This window comes from Lithobates pipiens, unplaced genomic scaffold (assembly GCF_037356315.1).
Source record: "Lithobates pipiens isolate NorthernLeopardFrog02 unplaced genomic scaffold, aLitPip1_a1.2 Scaffold_18, whole genome shotgun sequence".
Lineage (NCBI taxonomy): Eukaryota > Metazoa > Chordata > Amphibia > Anura > Ranidae > Lithobates > Lithobates pipiens.
This window is the reverse complement of record NW_027507758.1, coordinates 508477953-508500875: the sequence shown is the minus strand read 5'-3', so window position 1 is coordinate 508500875 and position 22923 is coordinate 508477953. Positions and strand designations below refer to the sequence as shown.

At 41.2% G+C, this 22923-nt stretch overlaps 1 protein-coding gene across 2 annotated transcripts in view; it reads right to left on the bottom strand.

Moving 5' to 3' along the window:
- SNTG2 (syntrophin gamma 2) overlaps nt 1-22923 on the bottom strand; it is a 787936-nt gene that overhangs the window by 251896 nt on the left and 513117 nt on the right. For both annotated transcript variants that reach the window (XM_077488701.1, XM_077488702.1), the window contains exon 10: nt 3388-3517. In XM_077488701.1, coding sequence (XP_077344827.1) covers nt 3388-3517 — 130 coding nt within the window. The remainder of the gene's footprint in view (nt 1-3387; nt 3518-22923) is intronic.

The window sequence follows — 22923 nt, the reverse complement described above, 5'->3', positions numbered from 1 at the left end:
ATATCTTATAAACGGACAACTTTGTGTAAAAAAAAATGCGTTTTCATTTTTTTCCACATTTTCCGAAAACTTCTGGAAAAAAATGAACCATTGAAAAGACTCATTATGCCTCATAGATTATACGTTGGGGTGTTAGCTTTCCAAAATGGGGTCATTTTCTGGACGTTTCCATTGCCCTGGTGTTCCAGGGCCTTCAAAACTGTAATAGGTGATTGAGAAATGAAATGTGTAATTTATGCTCTTAGAATGCCTGAAGGTGCTACTTCAAAATTAGGCCTCTGTATGTGGTCAGGCTGTGTAAAAGTCTCACACATTTGGTATCGTTATACTCAGGAGGAGTAGTAGAACGTATTTTGGGGTGTTATTTTTGCTATGTAAATGCTATGCGTTGGAAATATCTTATAAACGGACAACTTTGTGTAAAAAAAAATGCGTTTTCATTTTTTTCCACATTTTCCGAAAACTTCTGGAAAAAAATGAACCATTGAAAAGACTCATTATGCCTCATAGATTATACGTTGGGGTGTTAGCTTTCCAAAATGGGGTCATTTTCTGGACGTTTCCATTGCCCTGGTGTTCCAGGGCCTTCAAAACTGTAATAGGTGGTTGAGAAATGAAATGTGTAATTTATGCTCCTAGAATGCCTGAAGGTGCTACTTCAAAATTAGGCCTCTGTATGTGGTCAGGCTGTGTAAAAGTCTCACACATGTGGTATCGTTATACTCAGGAGGAGTAGAAGAATGTATTTTGGGGTGTTATTTGTGGTATGCACATTCTGTGTGGGAGAAATAAGCTATTACAATGAAAATTTTGTGAAAAAAAAAATAAAAAAAAAAAATCGTCATTTTGCAAAGAATTATGGGAAAAAATGACAACTTAAAATAACTAACCATGCCTCTTACTAAATACATTGGAATGTCTACTTTCCAAAAAGGGGTCATTTGGGGGGCATTTGTACTTTCCTGGCTTGTTAGGGTCTCAAGAATGGAGATAGGCCTTAGTACATCAGATGTGATCTTTTTTTGCAAATCTTTATGATTTGCACCATAGCTTGTAGACTCTATAAATTTCACACAGATCATATAATATGCAAAAATTTGGGTTATTTTTACCAAAGATGTGTAGTAGTATAAATTGTGGCCAAAATTTATGAAGAAAAATTGCTAATTTGCTAAATTTTGTCACAGAAACGAAGAAAAATTCATTTTTTTTCAAAATTTTCGGTCTTTTTTCATTTATAGCGCAGAAAATAAAAAACCGAGAGGTGATCAAATACCACCAAAAGAAAGCTCTATTGGTATGAAGAAAAGGACAAAAAAATCATTTGGTTACAGTGTTGCATGACTGAGTAATTGTCATTCAAAATGTGAGAGCACTGAAAGCTGAAAATTGGTCTGGGACTGAGGGGGGTTTAAGTGCCCAGTAAGCAAGTGGTTAAGAACAGTATAGTTGCCTGGAGATCTTTGTCCATGCTAACCAGTTTGCCCACAGGATTCACATATTGCAAATGTCGGAAACAGCAGACAGACACACAATTAACAATTCATCAAAGCTGAAATATTCAACTGCTTAGGTAAAATTTCCTTAAGAAAAAAAAATTACTATTTTTTTATTCATATAAAGGGTGTGTTTTTTTGAGGAGAATATTCAGGGTGTTTAGCTTATATAACTTAAGGAAGAAGTCCAGTCAAATACTTTGTAAGCTTAAACCTGCCCCCACCCCTTCTCTAAACCCTATACTAACTACCCTGTATTGGAAATATGTCTATACCTACCTATTGTTAAGGCACTCCAATCCAGTCCATGATATCCCCAGGAGCCTGCTTCAGTGAAGAGGAGAGATTGCCAACAACAGCTGAAATGTATAGGCGGGGACATAACCCATAGGCTTTCTTTGGGGCATAAAATTAAAGGTCAATAATGCGATCTACACTGCAGGATAATGTGAGTGCATATTGATTTAGCCATACAGGATGTCATACAATCTGTGCAATAGAGTATTGCGGAAATACAGTGAGGCTTATATTTAATTCAATGTATGTGAAAAGGCAGCAGGAATTCTGATTGGACCGTCAATCACGGTGGTCATAAATTGAAGTCAGAAAATGTGAATTAATTAAAACAGACTCGAATTTCGTTAGTGGAACTATTGTGAAACTATATACCTAATTTTGGTGTCTGTGTTACACTTTTCTATGGAATATTTTACAGCATACTTTATTTTGCGTTTTTGTCCCCCTTTTTTTTTACTAGTTCAAATAGATAGTGTGTTCGAAGGTTTTATTTTTTTTATGATGAAAGACACATATATTTATATATATATAATTTTACATATATATATATATATATATATATATATATATATATATATATATATATATATATATATATATATATGGATTTATGCATTGATTATTAGTGTGTTAGGGCACTATGCAATATTAGAAGGTTGATATTTATCGCATTATTGACCTTTAATTTTATCAATATTTTTGTGTTATCAGATAGAGATAGATAGAGCTTTCTTTTAGTGGTATTTAATGAATGGAGCTTAAAGATTTAATTGTGCTTTACCAAAAAATTTTAATCCATTTTTACATTTATTACAAAATCATTACATATATTTTTAAGTAACTACCATATGGATCTTGATAGTACTCTTATGCCAACCCTTGCACAGCAGCACTAATCCTGGGAGCGGGCCCAGGCACAAAGTTCAGAATGTTATCTGATTCTTGACTAAATACCAGATTCTGGTCAATTGCAAAAATAGTACATAAAGCTTTAACTGGTTACGTTTTTCTAGATGTTTCTGCAGTTTCATGCTTTAAACTAACATTTTATTTTTCAATTAGATCAGAGTTTCTCTTTGAATAAAACACACATTTTGGCGGATTGCAATAAAGCTGCTGCACCATTTTTTATGGCATTGTCTTGTTAATGTATTGTGTAAAATTCCATGAAGTATCTGCAACACTTTTTGTTCTGGCAGCAACTTGTGCACCAAACTCACGTAGTTCTAAAATACGCTACTTCTACAATGTGGCACATTGAAACTAAATTCTGAGTTTGTATTTTTGGAAAGTGGAGCTAATTAAGAACAACTCTTTTTTTTTTTTTTTTGCGTACAGAGAGAGAAACTAGTGCGGACAGATTTTGCGAAAATGTCATGCATGAATTCTAAAAATTGCACAGCATGCACCAAATTCAAAGTACAAGTTCTAGACAATTACATGAATTTGGCACATGCTGCACCACTTTTAGTACACATGAAAGACGCTTTTGCAAAATCTGTCGGTGCCCTTCTTTTAGAATTCCAGGGATTGTGTTTTCACAACATATACTTATTTTTTCCTGACCCGTATAAAAGATTTAAAGTGAACTTACATGTTGTAATATCAGATCACTGATGTTAGTTGATATTGCTCGTAGCCAGTCTGCACTGTCATGTGCCGATTGAAACTGCAGAGTCCCCGAGCTTACTCCATCCTGTGCCAGCAATTCAAACGAATTGGGTCTGTGGAAGACGTATTAACAAAATATTATTTCAGTGATAGCTACAAATATATATTGTTTATAAGATTAGTGTATAAATAATTCTATACTCCTCTTATTGATAAACTATATAATTGTTAATAATTTAAGTTCATTGGCAGATGTCTCATTAGAAAGGAACAATGATTGAGCATTTTCTACAAAAGTTGACATAATATGCTGTGGAATGTAAAAGATATATAAAAAAAAAAAAATCAGAGGGAGCACTGTGCGCTTGTATTTGTTATTGTCAGTTAGGGCCGTACCAGTGCAATGTTCATCAACACAGTGCAGTCAAAGCTGCCTCATATCTCTTCAGTTAGTTAACAGTAGAAACAATCAGTATATAAAGCACAAGCAAGGAGATACAGTCAAGAGTCAGTACTCCACCCCCAAGGCTACTGCCAGCATGCTTGTGTGCAGCATGATTGTTAGTCTCCAAAGGCAGAAAATAGGGTCGATTTTTGTTTAAAATTTTTGTATAGAAATTTATAAAATATATATAATTGATTGAGACTGGCTTCACACGACTGCATTGTGAAATGCACTGTCAGTTAGATTGGCACCCCAATCCAGAAGTGAAGAATTTGCTGGTAGACTTGCTGTGCAGTGTGATATGCTTTGGATTTCAGGCTGATTTTATAAAAACCTTTCCAGAACAGAACCCAAGCCTGTGTGCTCATCACTCTCAAATCTCAAAGGGATTTAATCACCAGTGTAGCCCTAGTCTTAGTTTTAGGGATTGGTGATAGTTGAGGGAGCCACGATTGATAAATGGAAAATTTAATCTGTTCTCCTTGCCAAAAAAATACAGGAGCAGAACATCTGACAATGTTATTTGGGCACATAAAACAATTGTATTATCCAATTATTGTTTTGATTATATTGCTTCTATACCCTTTAGTAACTGTCGAACAGGGAATTCCGTTCACTTGAACTGACATCACTGTCCTGAAAGCAGCTTCCCTCTAAGATTTTCCACAATGATATTTTGCTTTGTGACAGATTTCCTTTAAGAAACAGTGGAAGAAAAATAACTGGTTTGATTTTGTTTGGAGAGTGAAGGATACTATTGGTAAAATGACGCCTTTCAGATTTCCATCTTTCTATGCAAGGTTTCCCTGTGGTTCTTTTCTTCACCATTGCAAACACTTTGGAAATTAAAGCTAGGTTCACACTTATGCGTGTCACTGCGATTTCCACACTCACAACCACCCGCAGTGCCATTCTGAATGGCACTGCCTACACATGTAATAGGGCAGTGTGATTGCATGTGCTAGAACCACAGGGAAATTGCATGGTCAGGATGCGCTTTGAAAAAGGTGCATGCACCATTTTCTGTGGGAAACTCTGGCACATTAGCCTATTTATTTGAACGCCCGTGCAAACATGGGCTGCAATAATGCTAAGGTTCAAACCTAGAGTAAAAGTTTCCCACAGAAAATCAGTTGTTTTAGTCTTGCTACTGATTATTTGCAATGTTTCAAGCAGAGCAAAACTGCTTGTAAAGTACAACTGCATTATTAATTATTCACTTACTATGAATAAATAGAGTCGGTATTTGTTCCTTTGATATCCTTTAACTTCATTATCCTCTTCCTGCCGGCCGCCTACCAGCCCTTTAATGGTTCTAAACACCAGGAGGCAGAGGTGGGCATTTGGGTCATGTGAGCTTTGATTGGCTGTCACAGCAGTCACATGATTGGAAAGCTCCCAATCTCTAGTTTGCATCAGGAGATTTCCAGTAACCACCAGCTATGGTAACCACCAGCTACCATGCTGGGAGCTTGCAGGAATCGCACTTTCAGCACAGTAAGTGGCTTACACAGGGCCACATATATGCGGTCTCTTGGCATGTGGGTACATTTGGCCAGCACGAAGAGCTTAATGTATGTTGGTGCTTTGTTCACTGAAGCCTCCAGCTGTTGCACTTGAAAAAAGTTCCATCAAATATGGAATGTGGCAGCAAACAGGCTGAAAGTCCTTATCTGAACCCTTAGGCAGCACATAGATCATAGGTGCTCAACCTGTGGCCCTCCAGCTGTTGCAGAACTACAAGTACCATGATGCATTGCAAGGCTGAGAGTTACAAGCATGACTCCCAAAGGGAGAGGCATGATGGGCATTTTACTTCTGCAACAGCTGGATGGCCACAGGTTGAGCACCCATGACATAGACGTTTTTTTCATTCAACCAGTGGGTCGACCGAAAAAAAATGAACCAGATTCCCCTTTCCACATAGTTGAGGTGAATGAAGACATTTTCCTGCTATCAGAATGCCTTAATCAGGATTCAGATCAAAGATCAGGATCAGATCAAGAGTTATAGCTTTCTTCCTTCACTGGATGCATGCTCATGTCATCTCAGTGAATTTCAAAGTACTGAGAGTGAAGGCAGCTGGGGGGTGTCATTGGATGTAAGCAATGGTGACTTGTGTTTAATTCAGTACAATTTTCTTTAAGGGACAATTCACATTTTTGCATTGCAGAAATTTACTTTTGCATGCACATACGTGCAATGCATTTTAACATGTGAATTGTGGTGGTGCCTTGCAGTGTCATTAATGGCACTAGTGGCACTCCAATGCGCTATTAAAGAAATGGGCAATACCCCTGCACTGCTTCACAACATTGCCCATAAAGAAGGGTCAGGTTTATTTTCTAGTGAATAAAGGTGAACGGTGAGTCCACTCAAAATAAATAAGCTACCTTAATGCATGAGAGTGAGCTGCATTAATGCACACGTAATAACTCAAGGCATAGTCTTAAAGTGGTTGTAAACCCTTACAAACCACTTTGACCTACAGGTAAGCCTAGATTAAGGCTTACCTGTAGGTCCAAGCAATATCTCCTAAACCTATATGGTTTAGGAGATATTTACCCGAAAACGGGCACCGCTGTCTACGGCGCATGCGCCGTAGACAGCGGTGCGCAGGCGCGCTGAGCACGGCATTCTCAGCGACGGAGCTGCCGCGCGTGTCGGCTCCTGTGCGCATGCGCGGGAGTGACGTCATCGCGGCTTCGCCGAATGACAGCTGCGGAACTGCGAGACCCCACCAACAAGATGGATGTGGCGGACTACAGGGGACAGCGGCGACTTCGCTGGCTCCTGTGTCAGGTAAGTGACACATAATGGGCTACTATGCGATGCATAGTAGTCCATTATGCTTTGCCTTTGCAGGGAATGAAAGAGGAAGTAAACTCATCAGGGTTTACTTCCTCTTTAATGGGCCCTTAAAGAAACTTTCTGAGAAAAAAATAATACCATCACTTCCACTTCTATAGATTGGGGAAGGATTGGGTTATGGAGATGTTCATTGCTATCTAAATACTCTTCATAAACCAAATACAGGCAGTATGGAGGATCCAACTAGCTGTGTGATAATATTTTCATCTGGATCCTTATTAAAATAGCTCAGGCACATATTTTTGGAAATGCTTCAACTAGTTTTATATTTGTATTCAATCATTTCAGGATATATATATATATATATATATATATATATATATATATATATATATATAATTGCATTTTCTCCAAGGAATTTTATTTCTCCATTCTATATATAATATCCATTAAAATAACGTGTAGAAGTCTATAACATAATACTTGTAGAATGGTTTATTTTCTTCCCAGAGATCAAAGAGTTTAGCGATGTAGTACTATAATTTCTCATGGTATACTAATGTGATTTCCAAAGTGTAATTAATTCAAAGTGATGTCCCAGTTTATCATAATTAATTTAACGTGTATGTCAGGGTGAGGTCTGAACTTGTGACAAGATCTACAGATTTATTTTGCACTTATCAAACAGATATAACAAAATGCTTCCTGTGGTATAGTAGTGGACTCCCTAACTTAAAAAAACCTGCCTATTTTGATGCAAATACAATTAGCAGTACTTAGCTACCTCCTTCTCTGTACCCCTACCAGTCAAAACTTGCCTACCATCTTCCTTATTCTCTGCCAACTCACAGATGATGTTTGCACCTCACTTGTTGCTTGTGATATACCGTATATACTCGAGTATAGGCCGACCCGAATATAAGCTGAGGCCCCCAATTTACCCCCCAAAAAACTAGGAAACTTATTGACTCGTGTATAAGCCGAGGGTGAGACATGCCTGTCCATCCCTGTGTGTCCGTCCATCCCTGTGTGTCCATCCATCCCTGTGTGTGTGTGTCCATCCATCCCTGTGTGTGTGTCCATCCATCCCTGTGTGTGTGTCCATCCATGCCTGTGAGTGTGTCCATCCATGCCTGTGTGTGTGTCCATCCATGCCTGTGTGTGTGTCCATCCATGCCTGTGTGTGTGTCCATCCATGCCTGTGTGTGTGTCCATCCATCCCTGTGTGTGTGTCCGTGCAGCCTTGTGTGTCCAGCCTACCTGTGTCCCGAGCCTCCGTCCCGAGCCTCCGTCCCGAGCCTCCGTCCCGAGCCTCCGTCCCGTCCCGAGCCTCCGTCCTTCTGCCATGCCAGGATCGCCGCTCTTCGTCGGCGCCTCGGCGGCCATTCCACTGTTCAAAAGCCGCGCCTCCATCTGTGATAGGCGGAACACTCAATTTCCCAGCAGTCTGTGTTCCGCCTATCACGGACATCCTCTCATCCTCGTCCATAGTATGAGGATGAGCGGATGTCCGTGATAGGCGGACCACTGACTGCTGGGAAATTGAGTGTTCCGCCTATCACAGACGGAGGCGCGGCTTTTGAATAGTAGAATGGCCGCCGTCTGTCTGCTCGACACGCTGATCGGGCAGGCAGACGGCGATGACTCGAGCATAAGCCGAGGGGGGCACTTTCAGCCTCAAAAAAGAGGCTGAAAATCTTGGCTTATACTCGAGTATATACGGTACTGACATAAATAGTTTAAGGGGGGGGGGGAAGTTCCTTTCAATTCAAAGTAATTGTCTTCCTGGCATAAAATAGGAGTAACCCAAGAAGATTCCTCTTGGCTGTAGCCAGTGGACACATTTAGGGGGAAGGAGTAAAGGAAGTTTTCTGCCATTGCATTATGTTAACAACTGCCCCCCCCCCAATACTGTGAGATAGCCAGACAACACCAAAAGAAATGTATAAAACATGGACAGTTTCCATCCATGTCCCTTGAAGAATTCCATTCCATATGGACAATAGACATGTGTACACTGAAATATTTTGTTTTGGAATTTTGTTTTCGTCTGGAAAATACATTTATTTAGTTACTCCCAAAATGTGTTTTTACTTATTTAGTTTTTTGTTAAAAATTGCATTAGTCTGAAAATCCAAATTAATTAAGGTCCAATCTGTCATTGAAGGCTTATGGTGTCTGTTGAATGTTCAAAGAAGATTTGATGGAGCAGCTAAACTGTATGACTCTGTATAGTTTAACTGCTCCGTTGAATCTTCTTAGAACTTTCGACAGACGCCATAAGCCAAAGATTCGACATTTGTATGTTTTTCACTGCTTTGTCGAATCTTTGTCGTTCATGTTGAATGTATATAGTTCAAACAGAAAATAGACTGGTGATAGTGATCACTGATCAGACAGGTAACAAGATAGGGTATATAGAATCTATATAGAATCTCAATCTGTAATATAGATTATATAATAATAAATTCCTCCCTCCCCCCCACAACACAGCAGCCTCTGAGGCTATCACAACACTAGCAACACTAGCATCACTATCAAGTTCACAACACTAACACAATAGCAGCAGATTATTATGAAAAAGTTAAAGATTTTTATTTTACTTCCCCCACCCAATTCCAGCAGCAATCTTTTCTCTCTATGTCAAATCTTTTCTCTCTATGTCAAATCTTTTCTCTCTATGTCAAATAATCCTGGACTAATAGAGTTAAAGCGGTAGTAAACCCACTGAGTTTTTTTTTTCCATACCTGCAAGGGAAAAGGCATAATGACCTAGTATGCACTGCATACTAGCTCATTATGAAATACTTACCTTAGAACGAGGTCCCGACATCTCGCCCGATCCACGCCGAGGGAACATGTCAGCTTCCGAGTATCGCGGCTCCGGCGCTGTGAGTGGCCGGAGCCGCGATATCGGCACTCCCGCGCATGCACACGGGAGATCTATTTCCGCTAGGGTCCGGCGTCTGCCGAGAATCCCCTGTGCACATGCGCTGCTGTAGTCAGTGGTGCATTGCGAGGGGAATATCTCCTAAACCGTACAGGTTTAGGAGATATTTTTGTACCTACACGTAAGCCTTATTATAGGCTTACCTGTAGCTAAAAGTTGTAAAAAAGACTATACAACTCCTTTAAGGTTAGGCACATTGGACCACAGGTTCGATAGACACAGATTGTTTTTGTCAGTGTTATGAAAATAAAGCATTTATGTCGGATCTTTCATTTTTCATATTCTGCACTTTTGTTATCGTTGGTTAAAACGATAATGAAAATACCTGAAATTCGGACAAAAATGCATTTGGATGAAAACTAATGCACATGTCTAATGGACAATACCCCCGTTTGCGGAGGAATTGTTCTAATGAGACATTATTCACAAAATAAGCTGGCCAGCTTCAGATGTGATTGTTGGATCAAGGTTACAGTCGTTCCTGTTTACGCAAAGCATATAACCGAATGAATGAACAAACTCGGGAAACTTTGCTATTCAGGGCACAAACAAAGAGTAGCAAAAAGGCTGATGCTATGCGCATGATTATGCCATTTTCACAACACCATAAACAAATTTGCAATATTATTGAAAAACATTGGTCTATCCTTACGGACGCCAACATGATAAAGCACTTTGTCTCTCTAGTTCCTTCTATCACTTTTAAATGGGCTTTGTCCCTTAAAGATAAGTAGGTAAAAAGTGAGAATCGCAAATCCAATAAAAACATTGTTTAGTGTAAGGCACCTTTCCATGTGGACATTGTGCTCATTGTCCATGGATTAGAAAGAAGAAAATATTCATCCTTCCTAATGGACAAGTGTTTAAACCTAAACATTTTGTAAACTGCCAAACTTCTGTAGTCGTCTATTTAATGACCTGCGAGTGCGGCACATTTTACGACGGTAAAACAAGGCAAAGGTATTGGTGCAGAATGGCTAAGCATGTCTACAGCATGGAAATAGGTAATGTCTATCTCCCTTTAGGGAGACATGTGGCCACACAGCATAATTATAGAATGCCAAAAATGTAATTTGCCGCCTTAGACCGGATGCACATTCCGGGGAGAGCTGGCGATTGGAATAATAGGCTATTACAAATGGAACAGAAATGGATATATTCACTTGGCGCCACGATGTATCCAGGTCTTAATGAGTCAATTTAATTTGCTCCTTTTTTAAATGGGTACAACTCAGGAAAGACCAGATATGGTGAGGTGGTAACAACTGTGTGGACACAAAGGGAGAGGTTGGTGGAGAGAGCAATTTGTGACATGTATATTACATTGAGACACTGCTCTCTTTAAATCCTGGCATGAAAGTATTTTTCTTTTCCGGATACAATAGATGATGCACAGATACATATGCTTTTGTTTTGTGCCAATATGGATAATTAGAAATTCTCACCCCCTTTTATCTTTTGCACGCAGATGTACCCACCTATTCTATACTGTATTTTTTCCACATTGTACCACTGTTGTGTGAAAAAATCCTACCAAGCAGTGTAGAATGAGCAGCGCTAAATACTCAGTGAATATGCGCATAATACACAAACTCAACTCAAATGTATCCATGAAATTCTATGAATAAGTAAATAAATAAAGTGTTCAGTTTTAAAACATAGAGTCCAACGTTCCTTAGATAGTGACCAGTGAATCAATTATAATTATAATCCATAATGTTATTTATTTATTTATTCATAGAATCTATTGCAACTATTCACTTCACAGGGTGTTGCTATTATAGTTTAAAGTGGTAACAATCAATGTTATTTATGTTATGTGTATACTTTATTGGATACATTTGAGTTGAGATTGTGTATTATTCGCATATTCTTTCAAAAGGTTTTTATTTTATATTCATAGAAGTACAAATCATTTCCAAATGTAAAGTAGAACAAAGTGAACATAAGATGCAAGTTGTATACAAAAGTAGAAAATTTGGCCCGCAAGGCCAAAAGCTTAGTGATACATCATGCAGTTAGCACAAAGGTTATACCTGAGTGGTGACATGAGGACGTTACTTGGTAACTCAATACTCAACAAACGGAACGCTGAGGTGGCCACAGAAGGGCTGCCTTCAGCGGCCTGATGGCTCCTCCCGGTGGAAGTGAGTTAATGGCCAAATGAAACACACCTGTAATCAAGTAAGCACAATTGACAGGGGTATAACAGGAGGGGCTCCCTATCAGAGCTCCTCAGTTGTTTTTATTGCTTTCTGGCAGCTTGTTTGTTATACCTGCTGCTAGATCATACAATTTTTGGTCACCATTACTTTAATTTAGCACTTGATTTATGGCACACTATACACACCAATATAATATTTTTCATGTTACATCACATAGCATGCGTTATTTATCACATTTTTGTTTTATGTATGGATGTTTTGATTTTATGTGTACCTGATTTTATGTGTACTTGTATTTCGGTCGCCCTTTTTATAAAAGAGGGGGCAACCTGAATAAAAAAAAAAATGTTTCTCACATGGCACTTCAATCACTTGTTTTAGGTCTTGTTAATATTTTAATATGGAAACCAATGATCAATTTAGACCGATCTTTTCAGGTATAGATGGCTATATTTGAGTCATTTGACCTGAAGGTAAGCTTCATAATATTTAGAAAAAAATGTAAATAATATATGAGCAACTATGTGCCTTTGGTATTATCTGGAGGGGATTTAAAAAAAATATCTTTAGATCTTCTCTTGTTTAGAACAATTATAAGTGCTGTTTCTTATTCTATTATATTTTTTAATCCATGTCATAATAGCAATATAATGAATATATAGAAAACGAATTTGCATAATTATACTAACTTTCAGGTGTTTTGGTCTATGGGCTTCCCCTTTTGGGGGGCCGATTAATCCGTGACCACTTGTAAGCCCTATGGGCCGGGGCTGCCCCTTTGGGGCGTAAGTGAGCGCAACTTTCAAGCGAGGTCTGGGATCATCATTGGGGGAATTTTCTGTCTCCTTTTGTATGTTTTTTAACAAAAAGAAGTCTCTGGAGAAGTGAGCTGTCTTGGTGGAAGGGGTAAATACAGTGTGATTACCAATTTGAATAAATGATAATGTGAAAGGAATGTGATTGTGTATTTTTTTGCTTATGTGTGTCCTTTCTGATGTATTTGTAGAAATTAAAGAAGAAGAAGACCATAATCCTCAAGGTCAAAATGCATTGGGGCATTTCCCAACATTGGATATTATAATTATTCCTTATCAATACTGTGAGGCAATACCCTTTGGTGTATATTGTTCATAAATTATATCACATTGTATTATTCACTGTTTGATTTTCCTTTAGCCCAACCTGTCTCACATTGTGTAAACCAGAGCTCACATTTTAACTTTTTGTATTATAGTCATGTCCAATTGTCTTGTGATAAATAAAATTAATAATTTTTATGAACTCTTTTGATTAGTTTCCTGCTGCTATAAAACCCCATGAGGAATTTTCCATTTTTTTCAAACATTTGTATCGGGATGTGCAGCCATATCAGACTCTTAGGCCGCGTACACACGGGCGGACTGTCTGTCCAACTTAGTCCGCTGAAACGTGTTTCAGCGGACAATCCGCTCGTGTGTGGGCTTCAGCTGACTTTTTCAGCAGACAGTCTGGCGGACTAAGTCTTTCGGAATTTCCGTAATACAGTCCGTCCAAACTTGGTTTCAGCGGACAATCCACTCGTGAGTAGGCTAGTTCGACGGACTAAGTATGGCGTATGCTCAGAAAGGATTTACACGGCCGAAGGTTGCATTGCAGTGTATTGGACGTCGAATTTCTAGTCCCGTCGTACGTGCCGTACACGTCATCGCGCAAGCTTTCGGCGGACTGTCTGCTCATCGTGTGTGGTCAAGTCCGTTCATTCAAAAGTAGGACGGATTGTCTGTCGGATTGTCTGACGAACTTAGTTGGCCAGACAATCCGCCCGTGTGTACGCGGCCTCAGACATGTGTCATTCTATGTTAAAGACATGTATAAATTCCTCCAGAGAAGAAACTGGGTTTAGTTTGTGGTGGCAATATGGTATAAAATAGGCCCTGTGCAGATTTTTATATTGAGCAAGTCTATCCCTAATGTAAAATAGGCGTTTGAATGTGGAGTTCCAAATAGCTGTCCAATCTTCATCATCAAGATCTGGGATGTCCCTCAGCCATTTCTGCCTGAGGGAGGATATGTTTGGTAGGGACTTCATTAGAAGAGGCTCATAAATAGCATAGGCAAGTTCCACACAAACTGTCTGCAGGGTCACTGAATACCATACAAACTGTCTGTAGCATCAATGAGTGCCACACAAACTGGCTGTAGGGTCACAAATAAGGATGAGCCGAACACCCCCGGTTCGGTTCGCACCAGAACCTGCGAACAGACCTAAACTTCGTGTGAAATTTAGAACCCTATTAAAATCTATGGGACTCGAACGTTCGAAATCTAAAGTGCTAATTTTAAAGGGTAATGTGTAAGTTACTGTCCTAAAAAGTGTTTGGGGACCTGGGTCCTGCCCCAGAGGACATGTATCAATGCAAAAAAAAGTTTTAAAAATTACAATTTTTTCAGGAGCACTGATTTTAATAATGATTGAAGTGAAACAATAAAAGTGTACTATTCCTTTAAATTTCGTACCTGGGGGGTGTCTATAGTATGCCTGTGAAGGGGTGCATGTTTCCCATGCTTAGAACTGTCCCTGCACAAAGTGTAATTTCTGCAGAAAAAAAATTCATTTAAAATCACTCGCAGCTATAATGAATTGCCGGCTCCCGTAATACAGAGAACACTCATTGAAAGTCATTGATGAAAAAAAAAAAAAAAAAAAGCGTGGGGTTCCCCCAAATTCAATTACCAGGTCCTTCAGGTCTGGTATGGATATTAAGGGGAACCCTGCATCAAATAAAAAAATTTTTACGTGGGGTTCCCCCTAAATATCCATACCAGACCCTTTATCCGAGCACGCAACCTGGCAGGCCGCAGAAAAAGAGGGGGGGATGAGAGAGCCCCCCCACCTGAACCGTACCAGGCTACATGCGCTCAACATTGGGAGGTCCCCCCAAAGCACCATGTCCCCATGTTGATGGGGACAAGGGCCTCATTCCCACAACCTTGGCCGGTGGCTGTGGGGGTCTGCGGGTGGGGGGGCTTATCAGATTGTTCACTGTTCGCTGAACAGGCAATGTTCGAATCGAACATGAGTTCGACTCAAACTCGAAGCTCATCCCTAGTCACAAAATACTGTGCATACTGGCTGCAGGGTAAAACGTGTCAGACTAGGGTCACAAACTGCCAAGAAAACTGACTGTATGGTCACTGAGTAGCACACAAAAACTGTCTATGGGGAGCAGGCAGCAGTTATAGAAGAGACCCAATCTATCTCCTGTTATTTTCAAGGCTGAATTTATACTTTTTTCTCCCCTCAACTGGCTGCTGTGTGCCCCCCATCCTAGTAACTGCCTTTTACATTGTATTAGTACTATTCCCACAATATCAAACTATAGCAAGAATATACCAAGACAAAAATTTTTGAATGAGTTGAATGAACCAGCTGCACTAACATTCAAAATACTATTAATGACCATATACTGTATAAGCTTCGCTATACAAATCATTTCTAAGCTCATACTCACAAAAACGTAAAACATAAATAAAGTAATGTCCCTTGAATAAGCCAGTAACTAAATGAAGACTCCTACTCATTACTGTGAAGTGAAAGTCGACCACCTCCTCCTAAAAGTCCATCATACCATGAATGGTCTGTTCTTTAATGACAACATGCCCTCTGTGAAACCGCATCACTACCTGCAGAAAGGGACACTCACCAAGTCAGCCAGACATAAAATTATAGGTAATATTGCACATTATACTCCAAATCCCAGATTTTCAGATCATATATCTCTTGTATTCTGTCCAGTTCCACAAATGCTCATTAATTATTATTTTTTTGTAATAATGCACATGTGTGATATTATGCTTTACATTGTATCAGTACTACACCAACAGACGAGGAACATGCCAGCAGAGACAGAATCAGTACTGACTGAGCCAGACACGTGTCTGTAGACAACCAGCACCATACTGCTAAGACAATCAGTATTGTACTAACACAGCCAGAAATGTCCACATACCTGGGAACTTTATGGAATTCTAGCAGTGCAAAAATTAGGATTCAGTTGCTAGGTCAGTGCCTGAATCAATGAATTCTCCAGAATGGCCTGTGATGGAAATGTTTTAACACTATGTGTGATTTTAGTCTCCAGAGTCATGCACACAGAGTGGCCAGATTTTTGGCATGGAGACAGGGGCGTAACTAGAAATCACAGGGCCCCATAGCAAAATGTTGTATGCCCCCCCCCCCCCCCCCCACCAAAAAAAATGAACTAATGCCATTAAACAACAGACTACCACACCCATGTGGCACAGTACCCAGGCAACGGCTTATATTAATTTTGAACAACAAAGTATGCAGTATACTGTATGCAGCCCCTGAAGGGAACACATTGCTGACCTCCAGGCCTTTTAACCAATTTCTGTTCTGTTATATAAAATGAAATAGTTCAACTCACCATAATTCAAAATCAGTGGGATCCCTGAGCGTGTCACTTGCCATCATCGCCTGCCACCAGATGCAGATTGTAACTTGTCAAACGTTGCGGAATGTCACCTGCCACATGTTGCGGATTGTCCCTTGCCAAGTCACCTGCCACACATTATGGATTGTCACTTGCCACGTCCTGGATTGTCACTTGCCACACATTATGGATTGTCACTTGCCACGTCCTGGATTGTCACTTGCCACACATTATGGATTGTCACATGCCACGTCCTGGATTGTCACTTGCCACGTCACTTGCCACACATTATGGATTGTAACTTGCCACGTCCTGGATTGTCACTTGCCACACATTAAGGATTGTCACTTGTCACATCACCTGCTACACATTGCAGATTGTCCACTTGCCACGTCGCCTGCCACCAGATGCAGATTGTCACTTGTCACACGTTGCAGAATGTCACCTGCCACATGTTGCGGATTGTCCACTTGCCAAGTCCCGGATTGTCACTTGCCACATTACCTGCCACACATTACGGATTGTCACTTGCCATGTCCTAGATTGTCACTTGCCACGTCTCGGGTTGTCACTTGCCATGTCACCTGCCACACATTACGGATTGTCACTTGCCACGTCACCTGCCTCACATTACGGATTGTCACTTGTCACATCACGGATTTTCACTTGTCACGTCACCTGACACATGTTACGGATTGTCACTTGCCACATCCAGGTTGTCACTTGCCACGTCACCTGCCACACATTACGGATTGTCACTTGCCACGTCCTAGATTGCCACACATTACAGATTGTCACTTACCACATCCTAGATTGTCACTTGCCACACATTATGGATTGTCACTTGCACATCCCGGGTTGTCACTTGCCACGTCACCTGCCACACATTACGGATTGTCACGTCACGGATTTTCACTTGCCACGTCACCTGCCACATGTTACAGATTGTCACTTGCCACATCCAGGTTGTCACTTGCCACGTCACCTGCCACACATTACGGATTGTCACTTGCCACGTCCTAGATTGCCACACATTACAGATTGTCACTTACCACATCCTAGATTGTCACTTGCCACACATTATGGATTGTCACTTGCACGTCCCGGGTTGTCACTTGCCACGTCACCTGCCACACATTACGGATTGTCACTTGTCACGTCACGGATTTTCACTTGCCACGTCACCTGCCACATGTTACGGATTGTCACTTGCCACATCCAGGTTGTCACTTGCCATGTCACCTGCCACACGTTACGGATTGTCACTTGCCACGTCCCTGGTTGTCACTTGCCACGTTGCCTGCCACACATTATGGATTGTCATTTGCCACGTCATGGATTTTCACTTGCCACGTCACCTGCCACACGTTACGGATTGTCACTTGCCACGTCCTGGGTTGTCACTTGCCACGTCGCCGGCCACACATTATGGATTGTCACTTGCTCTGCCACTTTCCTGCTGTGTCACAGAGTCAGCCAGCAGATTATCAGTCAGGCAGCAGAGAGATAATGTCATCTCTCTGCTTCCTGGCTGCCTGCACAGTGAGGGGGGAACTGCACTGCAGGGATGAGAGGGCGGCGAGAGATGATGTCATCTCTATGCTCCCTCGCCCGTCCGCTCCCTGATTGGCCAGCCCGCTCACGCCCACTCTCTCACCAGCGGACCAGCCACTCTCATCTGCCTCCCACTATCACCCGCGGAGCCCCCCGCGGACTGCCCGCTCTCACCCGCGGAGCCGCCCGCGGTCCACCCGCGGAGCCGCCAGCGGACCGCCAGCTCTCACCCGCGGAGCCGCCCGCGGACCACCCGCGGACTGCCCGCGGAGCCGCGGACTGCCCGCGGGCCACCAGCGGAGCCGCCCGCTATCTCCCGCGGAGCCATAGCGCCTGTCCTCACCGGGCCCCATTTGATTGCGGGCCCCATAGCGCCCGCATGTGCTGCTATGGCGGTAGTTCCGCCACTGCATGGAGAGGAGGATGGGGAGGGGTGAGGCACCTGGTATACAGCTTTCCACTCATGGCTAGAAACCTAGAGGTGATGCTGGGGCATGAAAGTGTGACATAGAACAGCAGATATTCTTTCGGATAGTAAATACTTGACTGAAATGTAAGTTTATTCTGTTCTTCCATCTTGGGGAAAATCCTTTACATGCAGTGGGGAAAACATGCTGTAATTCCAGAAGTGGAGAAAGAAGCCAGAACTCTTTATTTACATTGTGGAGTCTATGCTAGGTGTTGTTGTACAGTGTACTGGACATTCTGTTTACTAACTGAAGATTTATGAGATTGCTGAATTTTATGACTTTAGGTGTCACTCTGCTGGAACCTTATATCAAATGATTTGTGCACATCACACAGACAAATATTTAAAGCCTAATGAGTGCAGAGAACTTCCATTTAAATAAAAAATGCAGGCAATTCCCTTTTCTTTTTCTTTTTTTTTTTTTACTGCCCACCCCCATAAATGTCACTAATCAGCACAAATATGACATTTTACTGCCCATATATGACATTGCTCTGCTTGTGTATGTCACTCATCTATCTAATTATTTCACTGATCTTCCAGTGCAAAAAAACAAAGCGTCTTGTATAGTCCTGTCATTATTAAACCATACCATGTAAAAACACTATTATTTACTGCAGACTTAAAGTGGAGTTCCCACTGTTCAATTTTTTCTTTTTAGGATGCATATATTTTTTTAGAAGGTTTCTTTAGATACAGTAACTCACGTTTGTTTGATAAATCTGCGCTCGATTGCCGATTTCGTATAGGAATATAACTTATATTCTTGTTTAATAGCAGTTTACATAATGCTTGTGGGCATGTGAAGCCCACAAGCACTATCTTCCGGGCTCTGGTGCAGCTGAGCGACTAGCATGCACCGCCTGTTCTTGCGCATGTGCCGTATGTATGGTGCAGCGCCGTACAATTCAGACATTGCCATCACAATGGGCGGAGGCATTGTGATGGCAAAGGAAGCCCTCAGCGCTGCCCGGTGACTCCTGGGAAATTATGACAATCATCTCCCAGGAGCACTAGCAAGCACGGGCGCAGAGGGAAATTACATCAGGTGGAGAAAAAGAGGCAGATTACGAAGGACCCACTAGCGACAGTAATGGAAAGGTGAGTAAAAAAAAAAAATTCCAAATGTTATTGTTTTTAATGCAACTAATAATTTTAGGAGTGAAACTCCACTTTAAGTACAGTGTGGCACAAATAGCCCCACCCATAGCTCTGCACCCTACTCCACCCTCAGTCTCAGGAATTACAATTTTCAAAAGTTCCCAGGTATGCCAATCAGAACCATATTCACACAACCAAGAACATCTGCACTGCAGACACATAAATCAGCACCAAAATGTCACAATTTAAATAATTGTATTCATTGAATATAGAATATGACTATAGACCAGGGGTAGGCAATCTCAGCCCTCCAGCTGTGGTGAAACTACAAATCCCACCATGCCTCTGCCTCTAATGCCCCTGTACACACGACCGGACATTCCGACAACAAAATCTGTCGGATTTTGGCCCAAACTTGTCTTGCATAGACCTGGTCGCACAAAGTTGTTGGAAAATCCGATAGTTCAGAACAAGGTGACGTAAACCACGTACGATGGGACTATAAAGAGGCCAATAGCCAATAGCTTTTGTTTAGTAATTTATTCTGAGGATGCGTGGCACTTTGTCCTTCGGAATTGTCTGCACACAATCGGAATTTAAATGATCGGATTTTGTTGTCAGAAAATTTTAGATTTTCGGCTCTCAAACTTTGTGTGTCAGAAATTCCGATGGAAAAAGTCCAATGGAGCCTACACGCGATCAGATTTTCTGACAACACGATCCGATCGCACATTTTCCGTCGGAAAGTCCGACCGTGTGTACAGGGCATAAGAGTCATACCTCTGATTGGCAGGGTCTTGCCATGTCTCATGGGACTTGTAGTTTCACCACAGCTGAGGGCCAAGGTTGCCTACCCCTGCTATAGACAATACGATTTTTAGTTCTTTCAACTATAATACATGTTTTAATCTTTAAGTCCTTTCGTTTTTAATAAGATTTAAAATGATAAAAACAGACCTTGATCAGAACTTCCACTAGCAGCCTATACAGAGCAACGTTCAGTCAAATCACTTGTCTACGGAGTGCTACCTGCCCCACATCCCTGTGTCATAGAATCCCATGATATAATGCATGCTGGAAGTGGGGGAAGAACAGTCCAATGAAGATGGAATTTACATTCCCTTGAGTATTGTGAGAAATCAGTATTAGACTCTGTTAGGCTTTCGGAGCCTATTAATAACTAAAAATGTCTATGGCTCCCTAGACACCTGCCATATGATGAATGAATATCAGAACAGCACTGCTTGCTGGCACTATGGCAGTCCTGCTACTACTCATTCACCTGGTAAGTTGGCAGAATGACAAGTGCTAGTCATATCTGACCTGTAAACTATAATGTGATGACCCTCGCTCAATTTAGACACTTATCCAAAAAACATAAAGTAACCATCTAAGACGAATATTTTGCGAGCTACTGTATCTTAAATGTGCAAGAATGTAAATGTGTTTATGAATATTACAACACACTGTAACAGCTGCATTACCTCTGTGGGTTAAAAAGTCTAATTTATTCAAATAGTTTCCGCACTCTAATTTATTTGTGCCATTACCCTTGATGCCATTATTAAATAACAGCACCTCCATAGAAATGCAATGCACTTTGCATTTAAAATTAGCTCAGCAAATAGTCTTATGTTAACTAAGATAAATTAGAACATCATTATAAATTAATTACAACATTGGAAATGGCATTAGTATTATAATATGAGAAATGATAGTACTACATTACTAAACCCTCTGACCTTTGGGAAAAAATAAACCCGTCTATGTAATCTAGCATTATACATTATAGAGAGCTACAGGTTATATTAATGAGTATAATTCAGAGAATGTAAAAGTTATATTTCTTTGGAGAAAGTGCAGTATATAATTTAGAATCATGAAATCTAAAGAAAAAAATCTGTTAAAAAATTTCAAAAATCTGCGCCTCTTATTTCACTGCATTCCTACCAGACAGGGTTGAGCTGGTTGAATGTAAGCCATCTGCTGTCTTGTATTATATGAAACACCTACAGTGTTTCTAGTGGTGAGAGACCATGTGATCTTTTGCTTTTGAGGTCACAAAAAACAACCTTTTCTACCAGAAAATAAAAAAGTAATTTGGTAATGCTGATATGGGCCCTACTAAACCTTATTTGGATATCTTAACCACTTCTGGACCGCCCCACACATATACACTGCAGCAGAGCAGCCCTTCAGAGCAAAATCACGTACCTGTACCTGATTTTGTTTCCTGGGTCTGGGGTGCGTGTGCTCCCCACCGGCGACCAGCTCCCACTGTGATTGGACACAGCAGGAGCCAATTAGCAGATTTGGTGGACCTGATATCTGCTAAGACCCGCTGATCGTTCCCAAGGCAGACAGAACAGCGGTCTGCCTATGTAAATGTAGCACTGACCCCCGAAGGAGCGGCTGGTTTGATTGGGCTTACCGTTACCTTCTTGACCTTGTGTGCATCTAGGGGTTTCCCCAGGTAGATGGCCCAAAGAATTGCAGAAACTGACACTGGATCCACTTTTTGGGATATTTATTTAAAAAAAGGTAGACAAAACAGTCTCTTAATGAAGGGTAGAGGGTTAGGTAGGAAGTTCAGGTACATTTGGAACTGCAAAAGATAGGAAGTCTCTCACTATAGAAATCCAGAGAATTACCGTTCACAACTGGATTCTCACAGCTACCGAATAGACCTCCTCCCACTAGGTCTAGCAGCTGATAGAATGTTTAAGTAGAACAAAGTCTCTGCCACAGATTTGGATATAGAACACTTGAGCAAATCTCTGCCACAGACTTGAATGTAGAACACTTGAACAAAGACTCTGCCAGAAACTTGAATGTAGAACACTTGAACAAAGTCTCTGCCACAGACTTGAATGTAACTGAGGGACGTAAATAAATTTAGAGAGCTATCATACGGTACCAGTATCTTGCAGCCAGTCTGGCGATACTGTATGATTGTAGATTCACTTAGTGTCCTTCAACTGAGCCTCCAGGCACCTTCTGAAAAGCCAGCCTTATGCATGGCCTTCTCCCAAAGAGTCCTTCCCTGGTTGCTTCTCCAGTTGCTGGGCCTCTCCACAGACCATGGACCACCTTTGAATCCTCCTCTCAGTTACTTTGCCTCGGGCTAGCCAGCCCCCGAGACTCAGAATTGGTTGGATCTGCACCCCAGGCCATGAGGGCCATGGGGGCTGGTCAGGAGGACCAGGACCAGACAGAAAGATCTTCTGGACCGTACCCCAGAAGCACGTGATGCCAGAATACACAGCAGGATGACACACCCACTGGGTTGGTTCCCGAGACAGAATGACACTCAATACGCCTAGCTAGACTGCTTTCTCACACTTGCCATTGGTGACAGCGACACCTGTGGCCAAGGAGAACCCAACGCAATCCAGCTAGACTGACATAATAGCGTAATTAACCCTAAAACCCAACTGTGATTTTAGGAACTTTACATTGAAAAAAAAACATCAGGAGCTGGCGCTACATAAACAAGGCAGATCACCGTTCTGTGACAAGAGAAGACAGAGATCTTGTGTTTCTGCTAAGCAGGAACATGGATCTCTGTCTTCTTACAGTACAAACCCCCAC